Consider the following 22,661-nt stretch of genomic DNA (forward strand, 5'->3'; position numbering starts at 1 on the left):
CCGACCTAGACAGTCTGGGGAAGTGGGCAGAAAGCAACAGGATGCAATTCAATAAGGACAAGTGCAAGGTGCTGCATCTAGGGAGGAAGAACTGCCATCATAGTTACAGGCTGGGGGGCAACCTTTTCAGCTCCACTGAGGCAGAAAAAGATCTTGGAGTCACTGTTGACTCCAGGATGAACATGAGTTGCCAATGTGATGAAGCAGTTGGCAGAGCCAATCGCACCTTGTCGTGCATCCGTAGGTGCTTCACAAACAGCTCCAGGGAAGTGATTCTCCCCCTCTATGTGGCACTGGTCAGACCGCAGCTGGAGTACTGTGTCCAGTTCTGGATGCTGCAGTTCAAGCGGGATGCAGACTACATGGAGAAGAAGAGCCACTCACCTGATTAGAGACCTGCAGGGAAGGCCCTACAAGGAAAGGCTAAGGGACCTTAACCTCTTCAGTCTCTCCAAGAGAAGGCTGAGAGGGGACCTTGTGGCAGTGTACAAATTCTTAAGGGGAGAGCAACATGAAGTAGATGACGATCCGTTTACCGCAGCACCCCCTGGAATGACAAGGAGCAATGGCCATAAGCTACTAGAGAGAAGGTTTAGGCTGGATATTAGGAAAAAGTTCTTCATGGTCAGAGTTGCCAAATTCTGGAATGGGCTCCCAAGGGAGGTGGTGCTCGCCCCATCCTTGGGAGTCTTCAAGAACAGACTGGACAGGCACCTGGCTGGGATCACATGACCCCAGGTTTGGTGACTGTTTTCTTGCCTGCCAGGGGCAGGGGGTTGGACTAGATGGCCCACTGAGGTCCCTTCCGACTCTATGAATCTATCTATGTATCTAAGGTCAGGCAAATAATTGTGGTTAAGCTTCTGTAGGTATCCTGACATTAGAAGATGTGTCCTTGATCTGCAAGACCAAGCAGCAAAGAAACTATCTAGGAAGGCGCAAGGGATCCCAGTAAGCTTGATGTATACCACAAGTGTACTCACATTCTGTGTGGCTGGATATGCATAGTAATATATTTGAAAATGAGGAAGAAGGCAGCTCTGCCTTCAGTGTTAGAGCCTATGTAAGATCTTAAAAGCACTGTTGGGTGCATTTCATGATTGGACTTTGCTTATTTCTACACTGTATTTTATACTAGATTTCTAATAAGAAAAATGCTATCCTAAGGCTTTTACTTGAGAGTAAAAAAAAGCTTTTCTAAGGTTTTAGTGTGAAAAATTATCCCCCTAATACTTTCATTGATAAAAAATACAACACTAATTTTTGTTTTCATAACCAGTGATTGGCAATTGATGAACTGAATTAATTTCTTACTTGATCAAAACACAAGTAAACTTTATACAAAACTATAGAATGCTTAGCATTCTATAAACGTACTTCTATGACATGGTACTGCTTTGGAATTCAGCATAGTAAACATGTATGTGACAACTGCAGGGAGCCTGCAAATTGAAACAGGAGTTGTAGGAAGGACAATTTGGAAAGTGATACCAGTAAGTTTCCAAAAAGTTATATCATGTGCTCAGTGATTAGCCAAAAGCTCTGAGTACACGGAGTACTACACAGCTACAAGCAGCAGCACTAAGTACAGTACATGTAAATGAAGATCCAATTGCTACAGTTAAAATGGAAACCTTTTATTATTGCTCAGAGCTCTGTGCCTAAAACAATAAGAACATGTGGCATGGTGGCTGTGTGGCATTTGGAGGCGTGGCATTGGACAGTAAAAACAGCCAGAAAAGAAGCCATCTGCTACACAGTTACCATTTTGAACATATGGTGGGGAGATAGGGAATCCTATATAGCTTAAATTATGTCTTGCACCTGGACATTATTTAGCCCTACTAACTTCTCTTGTCCTTCTGCTTCCTTTTTTTGGTTAAGGAGTAGTTGCCTGTGTCATTTCAATTTTGGGTAAGTCTTGTTATCAGTTTCAAAAGAATGTTAGCAAAACCAGAAACTACTGGAAATAACTAACTCTTAAAACTGATCAGGTAAAACCTAATTATTTTTTTTCCTTTTCACTTACCTTATATTTTCCTAGATAAGGATGGCGGCCCCCTGTTATTAACATATCGTCACTTCGATCCAGAATGCACCGAACTGCGTGGCCAGTTCTAAAAATAAAAAAATGATTTATTTTATCCAAATAACACTACTGACAGGCTAGAAAAATGAAGACATCCAATGAAATTAAATTTCTATATAAGCTATTTATTATTACTATTATTATTGCTGTTGATGTTATACTACAGTGGTACCTATTACTGTACTTATTTATTGTCTGCACTGCCTTGTCCCAAAAGCCTACGAATCATTGAGGGACTATTAAAGCAACAACTAAAACTGGAAAGTTTGTGTTATGCACTGCATAAACACAAAACAAAAAAACAAGAGTTTCTGCCCTAAAGCCCTTCCATCTAAATAAACTGGGGATGTTAAACTCCACCCATCCTCCCACTAGGATCTGGACTGCAGGGTTTCCGTAGGAGCAGAGCAACCATCATCATCAGCAAGGTGAGCAGCAATGGGAGTAACCATATCTGTTGCTTGCCACTCCACCACCAATATGCATGCTGAATGGGGCTCTGTGCCCCAGATTTTGGTAGTAGGTCCTGCCCTGCCTCTAAATTCCAAATCCCTCTACCAGTCCCATGGGCCATACCACATGGCTCCACAGGCTGGATCCAGAATGCAGGCCACCCCTGAAAGAGGTAACACAGAAAAAAAGACTGAAAAAGATAGTGCTATTAACACAAACAGTTCTAATACTTTATTATTAAAATATTTTTAAACTGCAAATAAAAATATGCATCTATACTTCTTCTTCCCTCACTGTCTAAATGGGGTCACTTCCAGATACTTGCTCTCCACCAGCTTTGGTCATACATATCTTCTAAGTCCTTCTCTTTCATGTCCCTCTCTATTATAGCTCTCCATCTCATCTTCAGTCTTCCTCTTCCCCTCCTCCCTGGCAGTGCCATTCTGGTAACTTCTTTTCCCATGTATTCTTCCAGACTACTTTGAACATGCCCATACCATGCCAGTCTTCTCCCTTGTGCTTTCTTAGATGCCTCCACTACCTTCAGTGATCCTCTGATGTAAGTATTCCTCACTTTGTCCATCTCTGTCATACCACACATCCATCAAAGCATTCTCATCTCTGTCATGTTCAATCTCCCTTGTTGAGTTTTCTTCAGGGGCCACATGTCCACTCTGTAAAATTCTGCTGGATGTCCACGTGTCTTGTAGATGTTCCCCTTCAGCTTCACTGATACTCTCCTGCTGCATAATATTCTGTTCACCAGTTTCCAGTTTGCCCATCCTGCTGTTATTCGATGGTTCAGCTCTTCATCTAACTCGACATTCCACTGAACAGTTGACCCCAGATACTTGCACTTGTCAATTTTTCAAACATGTTTCTCATTATCACATTTCCAACCTCAGGTACTTCAGAGAAATCACAGTGCATATATTCCATTTTGGATTGACTAATCTTCATCCCTCTTCCCTCTAGCACTTCTCTCTATTGGTCCAATCCAGTTTGCACTTCCTCTAAACTCTCTGTGCAAATGACCATGTCATCTGCAAATATCATATTCCGAGATGGTCTGTCTCTTACATTTGTCAGTAAACACATCCATCATGACTGCAAACAGGAATGAGCTCAAAGTTGGTCCTTGATGTACACACACCTTCACCTCAAAACTCTCTCTCCTTAACTGCTCCTCACTTTTGTTGTATATTTTCAATACCTGCCCTTGATGGTTTTGACATATGTCTCCAGCACCTCCTAACTCTCAGGCACACACAGGTTTTATCCCATGGTACATGATTGTAGGGTTTTTCTAGGTCAATAAAAATGAAATGGATATCTTTACAACCTTCTGTGTATTTCTCCAACATCTAAAAACCAGATCCATGGTACTTTTCCACAGATTCATGCTGGGGAAAAGTACCATGGGTCAGGTTTTTGCAATAAGACAGATGAGGGAGAAATACCGGATCTGCATCATGATGATTTAGCACAGGTTTTTACAGCCAGATGCCTTTCCTGACACTAACACTCCTCCACTGGCATTGGGTGGGTAGAATTGCTCATCCACAGTGGAGCTAAATATATGCATCTATACAATTTTATATATTTGACTTCTTCCCTCTCCCTTTACAGGTACCTGCTTCCATATGTTACTCAATGGGAGCTTTTACAGATGGAGAACTATGGCATGGAGAAATTAAGTGACTTCTAAATGTCATACAGGAACTTTGCAACTGAGCCAGGAACCAGACCAGTATCTACCAAGTGCCAGCCTGGTGTTTTAATCTTGACACTATTTGCAGAAAGACCATATAGACTTACAACAGTTCCTTTTAATATCAACTTCAGTTGATTTCTCACTTCCATTTCCTTTTTTATGGCGTAAGCACTATTTTCAACTTCTGAAAATGGTTTGTGGTTTTTTGTCTGATTGAATTTATCAAGGGTTAGAAAAAGAGAAAATGGAAGACTAAATTAAAAAAAAAAAGAACAACAGTGCTCCAAGCAGTGTTAGGGACTATTTTTTTCCCCCAACAATGAAAATAGTGCTTTGGAAATTAAGAGAACCCAATGTCAAGCTGAGTCATAGTCAAGGTTAAACATGCATAGAGGACTATCAAAAAAAGAATCTCTGAATTTATCAGTAAGACATTCTCCTAGCATCCACGTTCACTTTATATATTATGGTTTTTGGAAAAGAAAGCAATTCAGATACTATACTTACCTGTCTGCTGCAAGTGCTGTAATAGCTGCAAACTGAGCTGGTTTTACAGTCTTTCCTCCAAAACCACCACCAATTCGTTTTACATGGCACTTGATCACACTGAATGGAGCATTTAATACTGAGGCCACCAGTTGCTGTAAAAATTTAAATGTTTCAGTGTCTACCTGACTATTTCCTGAAGTTCGTTATATTATCATTCATGCACATAAGAAGCAAGGGCAGGTTGCTTCTGTCTCTTGACAAAAATATTATTGTATTTATTTGAATCTAAGACCAGGTGTCCCACCCCCCCAACCAAACAGCATGGTGAGAAAGGTTCTCATCTTAGATACATGTACAAAAGTGTGGGGGGGAGGTGGCTGCTGAGGCTCTGACTCTGGCCCTGCACCTGGGTCAGAGCCAGACCCATAGCAACCTCCTGTCCCCTCCTCCCCTGTAACTTCTGCCCCCCCCAGTCTTATTGTCAGGTGCAACTTAGCTCTGGCTTGGGCTGAATTCCATCTTGGGCATGGAGCACATGGAACTCTGTCCCCTACTAGACCATTCAGCTGCACTGCTACTATGGCACGACCCCGCAAGGGCTGCTATTCCATGTGCTGTGCTCTGGGGAGGGAACAGAGCCTGAGCAGCATCTGAAAGTAAGGGGTGGAGGGGGGAGAAAGGAAAAGGCTGTGAGGAGCTAGGGGTGGGAGGACAGGAAGGCTGCAGGGGCAAGAACTAGGGGGGACAGAGAGCAAGAAGGATGCCTGAACCTCCCAGACACCACTTTCCCTGCTGTAGCAGCGTGGAGGGATGAATTCAAGAGAACTCTCTGATAATTAGATTCTATATACCTGAAAAATTATATCAAATTTATAAAATTTTCTATATACAGAATCTAATTATTGGGGGGGTCATCTTAAACTCTGGGTCATCTTAGATTTGAGTAAATAAGGTAATTTATTGTGTAAATTTTCAAGAAGAGTGAAAAGTCACTATAGACTATGATTATTTTACATTAGGTTCTCACATTCCATGTACTGCAAGCCAAATATGCTTAAAAAAAAAATATATATATATATATATATTTTAAGTGCTAGCTTTGCAAACCCAACCTTTATGTTGATTTTTAGAATATCAGCTTGCAACCAAGAGAACATTGCCATACCAGGGTGAACAGGTTTTTATCAGTTTCTTCCTGATGATACTTCATCACCATCACTTGCCTCATACTGCCCTCAAGAAAGGAATGAAAGAAGACCCGGGAAACTACAGGGCAATCAGTTTAACCTCAATCCCTGGGAAAATTTTGGAAAAAATTATCAAAGAAACCATTCTTGACAGGCTAACAGAAGTCAAGATTCTGAGGGATAGCCAGCATATGTTTTTGCAGGTAGGTTTTGCCTGACCAATCTCATTTCCTTCTATGACCAGGTGATGTATCACCTGGACAAAAGGGAAGGGGTTGATATCATATATTTGGACTTTAAAAAAGCCTTTGACCTGGTATTCCATGATGTCCTCATGGAAAAATTGGGCAACTGTGGCCTCAGCTACTCCATAGTCTGATGGCTGGGGAACTGGCATCAAGGTCAGACCAGAGAGTGATAGTTGACAAAAACAAATCAACATGGTACTCTGTGACCAGTGGCATCCCCCAAGGCTCCGTTTTTGGACCTGTACCCTTTAATGTCTTTATAAATGATCTGGACGCTGGTGTCAGAAGTGGACTGGCTAAGTTTGCTGATGACACCAAAATTTGGGGAAGAGTATTCACACTTGAGGATAGGCTGGTGATCCAGGCTGACTTTTATAGGCTTGCAAGGTGGGTGGATGAAAACCTGATGGCATTCAACATGGAGAAATACAAGGTACTCCACCTTGGGTTAAAAAATCCCTACATGACACTTATAGGCTCGGTAATGCTACACGCGCTAGCGCCACAACGGAAAGAGACTTGGGGGTCATGACTGCCCACAAGATGAACATGAGCCACCAATGAGATACCACAGCTGTCAAAGCAAACAAAACTCTGGCTTGCATCTACGGATGCATCTCGAGCAAAACCCAGGATGTCATCCTCCCACTGTACTCAGCCTTGGTGAGGCTGCAACTGGAGTACTGCATCCAACTCTGGGCTCCACAATTCAGGAAGAATGTGGAGAAGCTTGAGAGAGTCCAGAGGAGAGCCATACTCATGATCAGAGAGCAAGAAAACAGGCCTTATGAAGAGAAGCTGCAAGGTATGGGACTCTTCAGCCTGGAGAAGCACAGGCTCAGGGGTGACTTAGTGGCAGCCTATAAGTACATAAGGAGTGTGCATCAGGATATGGAGGAACACCTGTTCACCAGAGCACCCAAAGGGATGACAAGGTCCAATGGTTCCAAACTCCTGCAAGACCATTTTAGGCTGGACGTAAGGAAAAACTTCTCTACTGTCTGAGCCCCCAAGGCCTGGAACAGACTGCCCCCAGAGGTGGTACAAGCACCTACTCTGGACACTATAAGAAACATTTGGATGCTTATCTTGCTGGGATCTTTTGACCCCAGCTGACTTCCTGCCCCTTGGGCAGGGCACTGGACCCAATGATCTTACAAGGTCCCTTCCAGCCCTAATGTCTATGAAATCTATTAAATCTATGTTATATTGTTGGATTAAACTATTGCACTTTCCTATTTCCTCCAACTGAACATATGTCTGTTTGTTTCATTGCCACTGAGTTATGTATTATTTATATTTGACTTATCTACATTCTGAAATTTAAAAAAATGTATTGTCCTATTCAGTATAACTCAAACAAATAGACTAGTCTGAGTTACAATGTTTTCAGGTCTGTAGGCCTGCTATGAAATTTTTAGTGATAGAACTTATGAGCTTTTAGTATTACAGTAGTGTTTACTAGGTTTTTTAAATTACATTGAGTCAATACAGACATGCTGATGTATCAGCCATCTTGGAATCCAATAGGGCTATCGCTATGGAAATGTTACAATTGATCTCCTGAGCTCATACAATGTTTTTCATCATTGGGATTAATTTTTGAACCCTACTGGGGACTGAAATACTGACCAAAATGTGAATTCATGGCAGTCACCTTGGATTTCAATATAGCAGTGGCATGCACTACTTGCCAGATTTGCAACATGACTTTTCTGACACAGGGAGACCACCTTTACCTGAAACCCACTGTTGCCGCTTATAGTGATGAGTTGTCTACGATAACAAAATCTGGAGACTTTACTGGTCAATTTATACCCTATTATTTGGTATGAACAAACTACATTTTAGCGGCTTTAAAAGGGGAGGGGAGCCTGCTACTCAGGAGCACACACAAATCAAGGAGCTATTATAGTCTACCATGGATGTTACATCATCATGATTCTGTAGAGAAACAAGCCAATTAAATCATTTTAACTTTCACAATAAATGAGGCAGGGTTAAAGTTGGAGAGCTTGCATTACTACATAATCAAATGTAACAGCTGCACTGTAACTGCATATATTGGTATCATTTAATATTGCTACAGTTACATCTGTCTATATCCATAGGAGTAACTGGGGGTTGTAGTATTGGAGGCTATTAATATATATTAAGAATTGCCTCGTATCACCTACCTGAGCAAAAGTTAGATCCTGTGTTGATACATACACATCCATTTCTTTATTCTCTCCTTTTGGTACAACAAGTACACTGTGAGTTTCCATATAAAAATGTTCCTGTCCACCAATGTGGAGTTCTCCTGTTCCAGTTTAGACGAAAATTGTCAGGTAATGTTCATGAAGAAATGAGTATGAAGGACAGGGCAAGCTCACAGTAAAAATACTGGTATAAGATTAAATTTTCAAAATATCTGATCTAAATTTACATTAATGTTTCCAAATAGAAAAGCACTAGTAGATGTTAATATAGTTTACTGGGAAAATGTATGGTAAATTGCAGTATAATAATGTCCATGGTATGCCTCTGTGACCTAATTTACTTTTGTTGGTTTAGGAGTTTGTCTATACTGCTAGAACCATCTAACACTGACATCTAGATGCAATGGTTTAACTTCAATATGTTATTTTCCCCAAAAACCAAACCAGTATACTTACAAATCATTTTTCTTTTCTTAACTTTTAGTGCATCTTATAGTGATCAATATATTGATTTAATAATCTGATTTAAGATACATTCATAATTTTGCAGAAAAATGGCTAGAGGTCTTGAAGAAGATATGTTGAGACCCTAATAAGAGGGATTTAGTTGTTAGAACCTGTCAGGAGTGTCTCATCAGCTACCTAACAACTTATACTATTTTGTACCTTCAAGGATGTGATCAGCTGTTTCAAATGCTTCTTCAGTGTTTCCTTGTTCAAACCTCCTTTCTGGCTCAAAGAATGAACTGTGTTTTACAGCTTCCTATAATAGGTTTAAAAAATGCAGCACAAGAGCTATAATGTATGTGTTTTCAGTAGACTGATGAGTCATTCAACCAGTAGCCCCAGTTTCCATTAACCTATAGCAGTTAGGTTATCAAATAGGGTGCAGAATCTACACTATGTTAAACTTACTCTTTGTGAGGTGGGACTGGGGGAGAAAGCATGATCATGAACCTTTTTCTGATTTCCGTTTGGGTTGGTTGTTTTTTTTGGGGGGGGTGGGCAGTCAGATGGAGACATAAGAGTTTAAAGCAGCCCAGGGTCTGCCCAAAACTGGTTTTGCTGTCGTTATTCCTAATGGGACCCAGCCAGCTGGGAATGGATTAGAACATTGTGTTCTAAGCATTCCTCCTGCTCACCTTTACTGGCATACTCCTTTTATTAGGAACTGTAAGAAAAGAGGTATAAGAGCTATGCCTTCTGACTCTATAGCTGTCATAGATTCCTGCATGGTAGGATTATGTCCAGTTCTCAGGCATATGATTTCAGCTCCTTTTGTGCTTCCCCCTGAATGGTGCAATGGAACCAGATTGAACCTGACAATATATATTGAGATGTTTGATTTTAGTGGGCACATCTACCCATGTTCTTTAATGAACAGTAGCCTCTTCTACTGCAAATTAAAGCGACACATACAAAACGGTGCTAATACACTAATGCACAGTAGAATAGGCTACTGCATATTAAGCGTCACTAAAAAAGTATGTGTGCGCTACTGCGCATTAGCACAGCCCAATGCGCATTAATTTAGTACTTTATATTATAGGTACAAAAATTACTGTGCATTAGTAATGCAGCCAGTGACACAAGATCTGGGGCCTAGTTCTGAAATATGCTGAGAATACTCAAGTACTACTGACTTTGAACTGAGTAGGATTTGAAGGCATTTACCACCTTAGAGGCCCAGATATAGGCTAGGGAAAATCATAGTCCTTTTAGTCTTTAAACAGGTAGGCGAAAATTCAGGATCTTGCCGCATGTTCCAGAGAGAAACAGAAAAACATAATGGAATCTGTTGTGTTTTCAACCCAATCCTGTTTATTTACAAAAAAAATTGCAAAATGCTGTACAAGGGAAAGAATTTTGCTCACAGCTCTAACTCTGTTTTCTAGTCAGTACTTAGTCCTAGAGCTCTCTGTTTTAGTTTCATAGTTTCATAGTTCTTGTGCTTTCATGTAATATTTTGACACAGGTATAAGGGTGAAGTCCTGTTGCTAGGGTGATGTGAATTGGGGAAAAGCCATACTCCCTCCCCCTATCCACTCTTATTTGAGGACTTCTATGCCTCCAAAGGCATGCAAAAGGAGTAGCCACTAACTATAAACAATGTGACAGGTTTTTACAAAAGACCTGCAGGAATACGGAAAAGGCTTCTTCCATGTTCTCTCACAGCACAATATGATTTAGTTCCTAATGTGTAGAAAGTACTAGACTGTTTATAAGACAATAGAAAAATGATCCCAGGCTTCAATGCAGGTAAAAGCACTGCCCTTCCTTTAAAACTGCAATAATAAAAGGGAAATTTTAAAATAGATTGATAAGAAAACACCCAATAAGCCAAGTATACAGCCCGAGATAAAAAGCAAAAAATGCCTGAATAATGAATGTTGGACAAGAATCCTCAAGAGGACATTAAAGCCAAATGAAACAAAGTTTACAAGCTTTATTACCTCAATTGTCAGGATCACTGGTTCCAGAGCTTCATATTCAATATTCACTTGTGCAGCTGCTTGTTTAGCATGAACCTCTGAATCTGCAACCACAGCACAGACAATCTGACCCACACAAATCACCTGCAAGACCAAAGCATTTAATCTTATTGAAACACTGAGGCAGTAGGGTAATATGTTACCTCTATTTTACTGAGGTCAATACAAGTTTTACACATAAATCAAACACAGCACATAGGCTTTAGTAGCTGTATTAATCATATCTTAACATCCCTATAAAATAGTTATAACTTTTAAAATAATTTCCTGGGCCTTTATATTTAAAAATGTACCTGAACAATAGGACTGTGTGAAGCTTCAGTCCCTGATTCAATTTTGTGGAGATTTGGCCCAATTTGGTGGCCAAATCTCCGAATCCGAATTAAATCAGAGGATTCTTTAATTTCTCCAAAGAAATTGGATTGGAACCCTCTGAATCAATTTGGAGAGATTCGGAAAGATTCACTGATTCTGACATAGACACAGCTTTAAATGTTTTTTCTACATATCTGTAAGTAGCAGGCAGCTTGTGAGTGCTGTGATGCTGGGGCACATGGAGTGTCTCACAGAAGCATAAGGGCTCCCCAGCACACTTGGCAGCAGACCAAGAAGTGGCCCAGAAGCACTTCTGATCCACCTGTGGGCCTGGCAGGGAGTGCGCTGGGCCTGCCTCCCCAGCTTGGCAACTGGTGCCTCCTGGGTTTGGCAGGGGGGGCACCCAGGGCCCCCCATGGGTGATTGCTGAGTTGGGGAGGTGTGGGGGGAATCCCCTGTGCACACCCTGGCAGACCCGGAAGTGGACCAGAAGTAGTTCTGGTCCACTTCTGGGTTCGCTGCCTAGTACATGGAGCCCTTCCCGCACTCCTGTGGGACACTCCATCTGCCCCAGCATCATAGCATTCACAAGCCTGTAGCAAAACCCTCAGTTTTTTTTAAAATTTTATTTTAAAATGCATTCCCTCTCCTTCCCCAAACATTTCTGACTTTTTCTCTCCCTCTCTATTCCCTATAGTTAAACATAAGTAAGCTAAGCTTTAACATATAGGATAAGCTTTAACATTTTATTTTGGGTAGCAAGTTTTATTTTTCTTCCCCCTCTTGGTAAATAAGTTCCCGGCTATTTTGATATCAATACCCACTGTTTTATAAGTGATAATTATTATGTTTGTACTGCTTTTATATTGTGTGATTACTGTTTTAGGCCTTTATACGTAAGTTAACGTAAATCATGTCAAGTTTCCATTTTGTATGTCAAGCCTCCATCTTGTGTCCTCTGCTCGGGCATCCCCTGTGTTGCAGCTGTATGATTCATGTACCCCTCCCATGTAAATTGGTTCCCGGATGAATGAGAGTGATTGGGAATGACTGAAATACAATGGTAGGAGGCCTCTACTGAATGGCGTGTAACAACCAGGCCATCACCTCGCATTGATTCATCCAGGAACCACAGACCTCACCCAGGAACAGAGACAAGAACCCAGCATTTGAAAGACAAAAGACCCTGCAGAACCAGCAATTCTACCATTGTACCCCACCATTACAGACACCCGAAACTGCACATTCCTGCATGGAGCACACATGCTCGGTACACCAGGGGCTGACCCTTGCCTGGGCATGCCTCCTGTCACTAGGGTCACACAACGTCTGCCCCTATAAAAAGGGGCAGTGAAGACAGACCCAGTGGGACGTCCTCTCCATCTGGACCGGCACCATGCCACACCACCTATCCACCCAGAGGCCCTGCTGGCAACTCCCCTCTGGACAACACCTACTGGACTAGGACCCCTTTCCAGCCTGGATAGGTAGCTATCACCCCCCACCCCCTCTTCAACCAAGGACTTGGACTCTGCTTCTCTTCCCTACCTGGACTCCAGCCCTTTCACTGAGTCTCTTTCTCCTGCTGCGTGCGTGTGCATGCGTGTGTGTGTGTGAGTGAGTGAGTGAGTGAGAGAGAGAACGAACCAATAGCTTCATGGGGCTGTGTAGTGTGTTGTCTGTTTAACTCCTCTCTGCCTCCAACCCCCCTGTTTCTTGCCACTGTCTTATCCCCACTGCCTTTTCCCCTGAGCAACCAGGTTTCTGCCTCAGTTTCTTTCTTGGCTGTCTCCTCCTTGCCACCACTTATCTGCCCCGCCCCCACCCCCCAATATCTCAACTGTCTGCCTCAGTTTCCAGCCCCAGTGTACCTTAAGTAAACCCAAGCCTCAGATCCTCAGCCAGCTTCTCTGTAGTCCACTGATTCTAATCCTGGTTCTGGCAACTTTCACTCCCTATACTTTAAGTTTCTCTCTCACACTTGAACCTTCCCCAAAGTATTGCAGGTACCCCAAGCACACACATGCACACTGTACCACCTAAGTCAGGAACTTACTTCTGTGTACATGTAGGTGGGTTCTATGTGTGTGAACTGGTGAGTATGTGTGTATATATGTCATTGTGTGCATGATATATGAATTAGTCATCTGTGTCTAACTTTTGGGGTGTATAGTGTATGTGCTTGAATTCGTGATAGGTATGCATGTGCCTAGGCTGGTTTGAATGTGTATGTGCCTGAGATGGAAGTGTGTGCGTGTATGCATCTAATTGATTTGTGTGTTTGTATATGTGCAATTGTGTGACACCCTCCTGTCTAACAGTGCAATATTGAGATCCTGAGAGTTGGCCTGACCCCAAAGGGCAACAAGCTGTGCTGGTGCCTTGAGGGATGTAGAAAAAACATTTAAAGCTGTATCTGTGTCCGAATTGCTGATTCTCTGAATCAGCATCGAATCTTCAGATTTGGCCAAATCGATTCAGGGACCCAAATCAATGAATCGAATCACTGTCCTCGATTCAGGCTGAATCCGAATCGAACAGGACCAGCTTCACATACCCCTACAGAACAAAAGGCTAGATTCACAAAAGAGATTTAGGCATTGTGATGCTGAACATCATCAAGTTTAACTGCTATGTAGTAGAATTCATAATCCTATGTTAGGCAATGAGGGTCGCTTATTCAATGCATGGTCAGAGACAGTCGAGGAGGGATAGAATAGGGTTCACAGAAGCACAAATACTGAGTGGGACTTTTTAAGACAGCTGAAATGAAATGCTGAAGATGCTTAACTCTTGAGCTATGGGGAAGTTCCTCCCTCCATTCATGACTTACATCCATGAACCCTCCTTCCCCTGGTGTTAGTGCCTAAACCAAATTAATCCTTTCCTGAAAAAAACAGTGCTGATGGTACCACTCATCTTAACCCTACTAGTCTAACGGTTAGAGAACTCAGGTGGGATTTTGAGAGATCAGGTTTCAAACCCTTCTTCTGCTTGATTTGGAACAGGTACCTGAAACCAGATATTTTATCTCCATGGACAGTACTCTAACTACTAGGGCTAACGGGTATTCTGGAGTAAGTCTCTCTAAGTCCCTCCTACTACAGCTGTTTCGGTATGCTTTCAACACTTAAGTGTTCCTTATAGCAGAGTCTGGATACTGGACTTCCCAGGTGAACTCCCTAACTACCATATTGTAAGAGTCATTCTTACCTATCTCTAACCCAGTGGACACGCAAATGAAACAGCTTTGACATGGAAGATTGAGAGGAGATGGATCCCCCAGAATATTTTATTAGTCAGAGGTTATAGTACTCCCCTTCTAGGCAAGAAACCCAGGTTGAAGTCCCTGTTTCAAATCAGCCAAAGGAAAGATATGAACCCAGTTCTCATGGTGAGTGGTCTGTTAATCTGATACTACAGAGAATATACTGGCTCTAAGCACACTAATCAGATCAGGCCCCACAAGCAAAGCAGCAGGGAGAATGTGAATCTTGCTGGGGCATAGCACTGAGATATTCTGTTGACACTTTGCTGGTTCTGTGTACTTTCCCTAGAAAATATGGCCATGTTCATATGGCAAACATCATCCCAAGCAGCAGTGCCTTCAGACATGCTTCACTGCTCTGGGTGGGCTGCCTCAAACTGGAAACAGTGTAGCCACCTTCAAACAATCCCTCAGGCAGGATTACTGGCATTGATGCTTGGCAGTGCCACTTAGCCTGACCCCACGGGCACAGCTATAATGTTTCCAGTTTAGGGGGCAATTCCCCCACTCCTCCCAGGGAGTAGTACAGCATGCTTCAGTGTACCAGAGCTGCCAATGGTAAATTTACCATGTAAACAGTATTTCAATTGTAATAAAATGTTGATCAAAATCCTGCACTACAGGAGTGACTCAGAAAGTCTACTTTTCTTCTCAGTCAACCAACATCAAAATAAATGCTTTTATATTTAAGAGTGACATTACATTTGAATCTAAAGTGATACAAAATTTCAAGGTCAGGTAAGTTTATTTACTGAATATCTAATGTGTACTTTTCATTTAAAAAAAGGAAACAAATTTTACAAGCTCTTATTCACAAGAATATTCTCAGTAATTTCAGTGGATTACTTGTAATACTGATGGCTACTTGTAAGACTAAAGGTTAGAAGAATCAGGTCATAAAAGTTTTTTCTTTCCTAGTTATATGCTAAGTGTTATTAAAGTAGTTTTAATATCACCTTAGCAATAAGCAAAATCTTTTTCAGACTGGCAAAATACTTTGTTCAACAACCATGCCTGAAAAAATTGAAAGTAGCAAGGTAAAATGACCTTGAAGTCACAGAAGAAAAAACAGTACCTTATCTTCAGCAAAAATCATCTCTGTCCCAGTAGGAGATAAAAATTTATTTTTCCCTGGAATATCTTGAGCTGTTATTACATCTAGCACTCCTGGTAATTTGAGAGCCTGTAGTACATCAATTGATCTGAAAATGAAAGTTCATACAATAAAGTCACAAAGGGAGTAGCATTATTATTACTATTTATGCCTACCAATTTTATGGAACAAATAAAAGCCTTGTATCTCCCCCCAGGAACTCATCCTGTACTTTTATACATAGCCTCAGTTAAAGCAACAAAAAAGCAAAGTAGACTAAATTAGAAAAGGAGATGGTAGTAACAACCACATGATTATGTTCATTATGCACACATATTCTTATCAGTTTCATTCTTAGTTGCTTATTACAGTTAGAGTGGAAGTTCCAGTGGGAACAGGATGAAGTAGGCAACACCCCCCGAGCTGACTCCCCCCTACCCCCCCAGTTTAGTACTTCTAAAACTATATTTCTGGGCTTGGAACCCTGTAGAACATAGTGTGGGGGTACAGTGGAAATTCCCATGACAAATATGAGTTGAGGCTACAAGGAAAAGCAATAGCTTCATTGAAAAGATAATTAATAACATCTACAAATAAATTATTTTGAAATCTTTGGAAAAAAAAAGCCCCTAGTTTTGCTTAGAACTTCCAAATTATTTGAGAAACAGTATGAACAGATTTAATAACATTAGGCCAAAACCAAAATCTCTTCTGTTTTGCTGCTGCAAACTAGCACAGTGCAGGGAGCAAACCAGGAAAGCCAAGGCTGCAACTGAACTCCAACTAGCTTCAAGCATCAAGGACAATAAAAAGTCCTTTTTCAGATATGTGGGGAGCCGGAGGAAAAGCAAGGGCAACGTTGGACCCCTGCTAAACCAGATGGGGCAACTGGCAACTGACGCCCAGGAAAAAGCCAACCTATTAAATAGGTACTTTGCGTCAGTCTTTCATCAGTCCCATGGGACGCCCATGCCTGCTATGGGACAGGGAGATCCGGGTGTTGGGGATCCCCTACCCTCCATCAATGCTGACCTCGTGAAGGAACATCTTGAGAAGCTGGATACCTTCAAGTCAGCCGGCCCTGACAATCTGCCCCCCAGGGTACTCAAGGAGCTGGTGAGCGTCATAGCCCAGCCCCTGGCACGGATCTTTGAAAACTCCTGGCGCTCTGGTGTAGTGCCCGAAGACTGGAAGAAGGCCAATGTGGTGCCAATCTTCAAGAAAGGGAGGAGAGTGGATCCGGCTAACTACAGGCCCATTAGGCTGACTTCTATCCTGGGGAAGATCTTAGAAAAGTTTATTAAGGAGGCCATCCTTGAGGGACTGGCCCAGGCTAACATTCTAAGCGACAGCCAGCACAGGTTTGTTGCGGGTAGGTCTTGTTTGATCAATCTCATTTCCTTCTATGACCAGGTGACCTATCACCTGGACAAGGGAGAAGAGATTGATGTCGTATATCTTGACTTCAAAAAAGCCTTTGATCTGGTATCTCATGATCACCTCTTGGCCAAACTGGCCAGTTGTGGCCTTGGCTCCACCACGATCCGCTGGCTGGGAAATTGGCTCCGTGGTCAGACCCAGAGGGTTGTAATTGATGGCAGTCACTCATTGTGGTGCCCTGTGACCAGTGGGGTCCCTCAAGGCTCTGTCCTGGGACCCATACTGTTCAACATCTTCATTAATGATGTGGACACTGGAGTCAGGAGCGGACTGGCCAAGTTCACCGATGACACCAAACTTTGGGGCAAAGCATCCACACCAGAAGATAGGCGGGTGATCCAGGCTGACCTGGACAAGCTCAGCAAATGGGCAGACGAGAATCTGATGGTGTTTAACACTGAAAAATGCAAGGTTCTCCACCTCGGGAGGAAAAACCTGCAGCATCCTTATAGGCTCGGCAGTGCTACGTTGGATAGCTCTACAGAAGAAAGAGACTTGGGGGTCATCATTGACCACAAGATGAACATGAGCCTGCAATGCGATGATGCGGCTAATAAAGCGACCAAAACGCTGGCTTGCATCCATAGATGCTTCTCGAGCAAATCCCGGGACGTCATTCTCCCCTTGTACTCGGCCTTGGTGAGGCCGCAGCTGGAGTACTGCATCCAGTTTTGGGCTCCACAATTCAAAAAGGATGTGGAGAAGCTTGAGAGAGTCCAGAGGAGAGCCACGCGCATGATCAGAGGTCAGGAAAACAGATCTTACGATGATAGGCTGAGAGACATGGGACTCTTCAGCCTGGAAAAGCATAGGCTCAGGGGTGATCTGATGGCCACCTATAAGTTTATCAGGGGTGACCACCAGGATCTGGGGGAACGTTTGTTCACCAGAGCGTCCCAAGGGATGACTAGGTCGAACGGTCACAAACTCCTGCAAGACCGCTTCAGGCTGGACATAAGGAAGAATTTCTTTACTGTCCGAGCCCCCAAGGTCTGGAACAGTCTGCCAGCGGAGGTGGTTCAAGCACCTACATTGAGCACCTTCAAGAGTAAATTGGATGCTTATCTTGCTGGGATCCTATGACCCCAGCTGACTTCCTGCCCTTTGGGCAGGGGGCTGGACTCGATGATCTCTCGAGGTCCCTTCTAGCCCTGATGTCTATGAAATCTATGAAATAACAGTAGTACAGAAGGCATGGTAGTAAATTATGTCATTTTAATGAACAATTGCTTTAGATACACTGTGATAAAAATCAGTATACAAAATAATTATGTAAATACATTACAGTAGGGGTTCTCAATCCCCAGGCCATGGTGGGTTGGCTGCCAGTCTGCAGCACAGTCGACTGCTGGACTGGAAGTGGCCCTATACTGGCAAACCGTGGCCCCCCCAAAGCCAGGCATAGAGGTCATGGCTCCTTCCACAGGGCCAGTGGCAGCGCAGGGTTGGCCTACCGCCCCACTTGGGAGATGGGGGTATCCTTACCTGTCTTCTGGCCAGAAATTCTGGCCATGGTCAGCTGTGACTGCTAGGCTGCAGTTTGCTGGGCTACAGCCGTTTCCGGGCTGCTGTTTGCTGAGCCGCAGCATAAAAACTTTGGGAACCCCTGCATTAGAGCAAATGAATTCTTCCTGGAGTAATAGTTAAGCAGGACAAAGTATGTTTTCTCAATCCTTTTCTATGTCTTAGACTGCTAATTATGTTGGTGCGGTATCATACATGCCGAGATTTGCATGACAGTTTTTGTGCTGAGGATTCCCAAATAAATATGTTAATAACTTTATTTTAAAATATGTCTCAGTCTTGCTCCTGGTGAGATGTGATTCTCATCACAAGACTTTTCAGACTTCTAGACTCAACAAAATGAATGGTTTACTTCTATGAACTCATCTTACTTTTTCTTTTTTGATGTACTTACATAATCCTTGCATGAGCTCTAGTACTGGTAACCACAGCCAAGAACAGTTCTTCATTCATAGGACAAATGTCATCACAGTAAACAGCTTCACCAGTGGCATGCTTAACTGCAGACTCATGCATGATGGAATCACCTACAGGATCTTGAGGAAGGTTCTCTGGCACTACAACCTATTTAGTTAATACAATAATTACAGAAGAACTTAAAACGTTTGTAAATAATACTTTCTATGTCTATGACTGGGCTGGGCTATAATTTAACACTACATGGGACACCTGAAAGTATATGCAGTATCCAAAACAAATTGTATTTTTGACCTTTATGATTCACTGTCTTGTTCTCTTGTACAAATGAAGTTAAAAAAGTTCTATAAAGAAGGTGAGGAAAAATCACAGCAATGTGACATTTCGGATTTTTAGCAAAGGGTGATCATCCCTCTGTTGAGAGCATGCATTTTGCTATGAGGAAGGAATGCAGGCACAGAGCCTGCATGTACTGAACTATATTAGATGTGGTGGAAGGATATGACAATCATACAGCCCATGGGCTGTGGGTTTCTGGACTGACCCTACATGTCACATGGAGCATGTACTGGCCCTGGCCCCATGTGCTGTACAGGTTTATATCTGCAAATTGTTTCTTTTGTTGTAAAAATGGAGATTCATCAGAAAGATGTGAATAACAATGGAAAAAATAACACTGGTACAAGTACAGAAGTTGAAAATTGTAATTTTTGTACTTTGGTATTACGAAAAAGCCACTACCTGAAATAGCTGTAAACTTTGAGGTGTTTTGATTTGAAAAATTTCCAGGGCACTCATATCTTTTTGTGGTATATCACAGTATCTATGGTTATCCTAAAATGAAACATATTTGATTAATTCAAAATAATCAAGTTTATTTGTATAACTTTATTTGCAAACTTTGTTTTTAACATGCTTCAAAGCTACAGGACATTTTTTGGCAAAGGTAAGTAGGGAAACTTAAACAGTTACTTTTCAGATGTTAACAACAGTGAAGCAACTGAGGGCACTTGCATTACTGGGATCTGAAAGTAGGGGGCCAGTGCACACATCCACAGGAAGCCTCAAATGCACTACACAAACGCTCGTAGTATGGGAAACAAGCAGAAGGAATTTACCCTCCTGCTAGCTGACACAAACCCAGACATAGTGGGGCTTACTGAAACATAGTGGGACCCAATGCATGACTGGGTGGTGAACAACGAGGGCTATAGGCTGTATAGGAGGGACAGGACAGGGAGGAAGGGGCGGGGGGGTGGCGCTTTACATTAAGGAGGAATACACATCCTCGTCAATTAGCAAAGAATCAGAGGAGGGGCGCTCTGAAGTGGTCTGGGTTAGAATACAAGGCAGTCGCAGGGAAAGAGACTTAATGGTGGGGGTCTACTACAGACCACCCAACCAAGGGAAAAAGCTAGACCAGGAATTCTTAAGTCAGCTCACAGAGGTAGTTAGGTCAAAGGACGGGTCATCATGGGGGACCTGAACTTTCCAGACATCTGCTGAGAAGAGCAGTCAGCCAGGTCTGGCTGCTCACTTAGGTTCTTAGCCAAAATGCAGGACCTCCATTTAATTCAGGAGGTGCACAGCCCCACCAGGTGAGATCCCCTGTTGGACCTGGTGTTGGCCACGGGTGACGACCTGGTGAGGAGGCTGAGGGTGCTCGACCACGTGGGCGACAGTGATCATCGCCTGCTGGAATTCAGCATCCAGCACAAGGTGTAGCAAGGCAGCAGCCCTAGATTTCAGGAGGGCGGACTTCAATGAGCTAAGGAGAATAGTCGGGGAAGCACTGAGGTCCTGGAGGGGAGGAGAGCCAGGTGTCCAAGAACAGTGGTCACTCCTTAAGGAGACGATCCTCCAAGCCCAAAGGGAGGTAATCCCAACAGGGATCAAAGGGAGCAGGAGGGCACAAAAGCCCCCTGGCTTATCAAAGGCATCTGGGAATGTCTCCTAGCTAAAAGGGAGGCGCATACCCAATGGAAGGGAGGGACCATCACCAGGGAGGATTATACTGAGGTTGCTCGGGGATGCAGGGGGGTGGTCAGGAAGGCCAAGGCGGAGATGGAACTGGGAGTAGCTTCCTGGATCAAGGACAACAAGAAGTCCTTTTTTAAATACATAGGGGGCAAAAAGAAGGTTCTGGGTAATGTGGGGCCCCTGCAGGACACACTAGGAAATTTGGTCGTTACACCAGAAGACAAAGCCAACATATTTAATGATTTCTTTGTCTCCATTTTCCTGAGCAGGGACCGGAACAGTCACCTCCCCTCTGGGCTCCCCTTAAGCCCCAGGGAAGGTGCACATAGGCCAAGGGTTAGTGAGGAACTAGTTAGGGAACTGCTGGAAGGACTGGATGTATTCAAATCAGCTGGTCTGGACGATCTCCACCCTATACTGAGGGAATTGGCTGAGGTCATTGCAGGACCCCAGCACGGCTTTACGAGCACTCGTGGTGCTCTGGTGTGGTTCCAGAGGACTGGAAGAGGGCCAATGTTGTTCCCATCTTCAAAAAGGGGAGGAAGGAGGACCCAGGTAACTATAGGCCACTTAGTCTTACATCTATCCTGGGCAAGCTTTTTGAGAAAATTATTGTGGCACATGTCCATGAGGGGCCAGCAGGGGAGATTATGCTTAGGGGCAATCAACACGGATTCATTAGCAGCAGGTCCCATCAGACCAACATGGTGGCCTTCTATGACCAGATCACCAAATCCTTAGATGCAGGGGTAGCAGTGGACGTAGTCTTTCTGAACTTTCAGAAGGCCTCCGTTCTCATAAAGAAACTGGGGGACTGTGCTGTCAACACCCACACAGTCAAATGGGTCACCAGCTGCCTGGAGGGCCACACCCAGAGAGTGGTGGTGGACGGGTCATTTTCGACCTGGAGGGATGTGGGCAGTGGGGTTCTGCAGGGCTCGGTCCTCGGGCCTGCACTGTTCAACAGTGACTTGGACGAGGGGGTGAAAAGCACGCTGTTTAAATTTGCTGATGACACTAAGATGTGGGGGGATGTGGGCACGCTAGAAGGGAGGAATAGGCTGCAATCAGACCTCGACAGGTTACAAGGGTGGGCAGATGAGAATAGGATGGGATTCAACACTGACAAGTGCAAAGTGATGCACCTAGGGAGGAACAACCAGCACCATACCTACCAGCTAGGGAACTCCCTTCTCATCAGTACAGAGGCAGAAAAGGACCTTGGAGTCATCACTGATGCCAAGATGAACAGAGGCCGGCAGTGTGGGGATGCAGTCAGGAAGGCCAACCTCACCTTGTCATGCATCCAATGCATCTCAAGCAGGTCCAAGGAGGTGATCCTCCCCCTCTATGCGGCACTGGTCAGGCCACAGCTGGAGTACTGCATCCAGTTTTGGGTGCTGCACTTCAAGAGGGATATGGACAACATGGAGAGGGTCCAGAGAGGGGCCATTCGCATGATCAGGGGGCAGCAGGGCAGGCCCTACGAGGAGAGGCTGTGGGACCTGAACCTGTTCAGTCTCCACAAGAGAAGGCTGAGGGGGGATCTAGTGGCCTGTTACAAACTAGTCACGGGGGACCAGCAGGTACTGGGAAAGTCCCTGTTCCCTCGAGCGCTACCAGGAGTGACCAGGAATAACAGCCACAAGCTGGCGGAGGGTTATATTTAGGCTAGATATCAGGAGGCGCTACTTCACAGTCAGGGCAGCTAGGATCTGGAACCAACTTCCAAGAGAAGTGGTGCTGGCTCC

The 22,661-nt window shown here is 43.6% G+C and overlaps 1 protein-coding gene across 1 annotated transcript in view; it reads right to left on the reverse strand.

Moving 5' to 3' along the window:
* The window catches only part of LOC149867303 (aldehyde oxidase-like), a 77,919-nt gene that overhangs the window by 20,572 nt on the left and 34,686 nt on the right, over nucleotides 1-22,661 (reverse strand). The window contains exons 16-23 of the mRNA XM_090041702.1: nucleotides 19,672-19,764; nucleotides 18,908-19,077; nucleotides 15,532-15,658; nucleotides 10,835-10,957; nucleotides 9,048-9,144; nucleotides 8,358-8,482; nucleotides 4,764-4,897; nucleotides 2,030-2,117 (exon numbers count right to left, since the gene is read on the reverse strand). Coding sequence (XP_089897828.1) covers nucleotides 2,030-2,117; nucleotides 4,764-4,897; nucleotides 8,358-8,482; nucleotides 9,048-9,144; nucleotides 10,835-10,957; nucleotides 15,532-15,658; nucleotides 18,908-19,077; nucleotides 19,672-19,764 — 957 coding nt within the window. The remainder of the gene's footprint in view (nucleotides 1-2,029; nucleotides 2,118-4,763; nucleotides 4,898-8,357; nucleotides 8,483-9,047; nucleotides 9,145-10,834; nucleotides 10,958-15,531; nucleotides 15,659-18,907; nucleotides 19,078-19,671; nucleotides 19,765-22,661) is intronic.

Source organism: Crocodylus siamensis, chromosome 4 (genome assembly GCF_052110815.1).
Source record: "Crocodylus siamensis isolate JL-2025a chromosome 4, ASM5211081v1, whole genome shotgun sequence".
Taxonomy (NCBI): domain Eukaryota; kingdom Metazoa; phylum Chordata; order Crocodylia; family Crocodylidae; genus Crocodylus; species Crocodylus siamensis.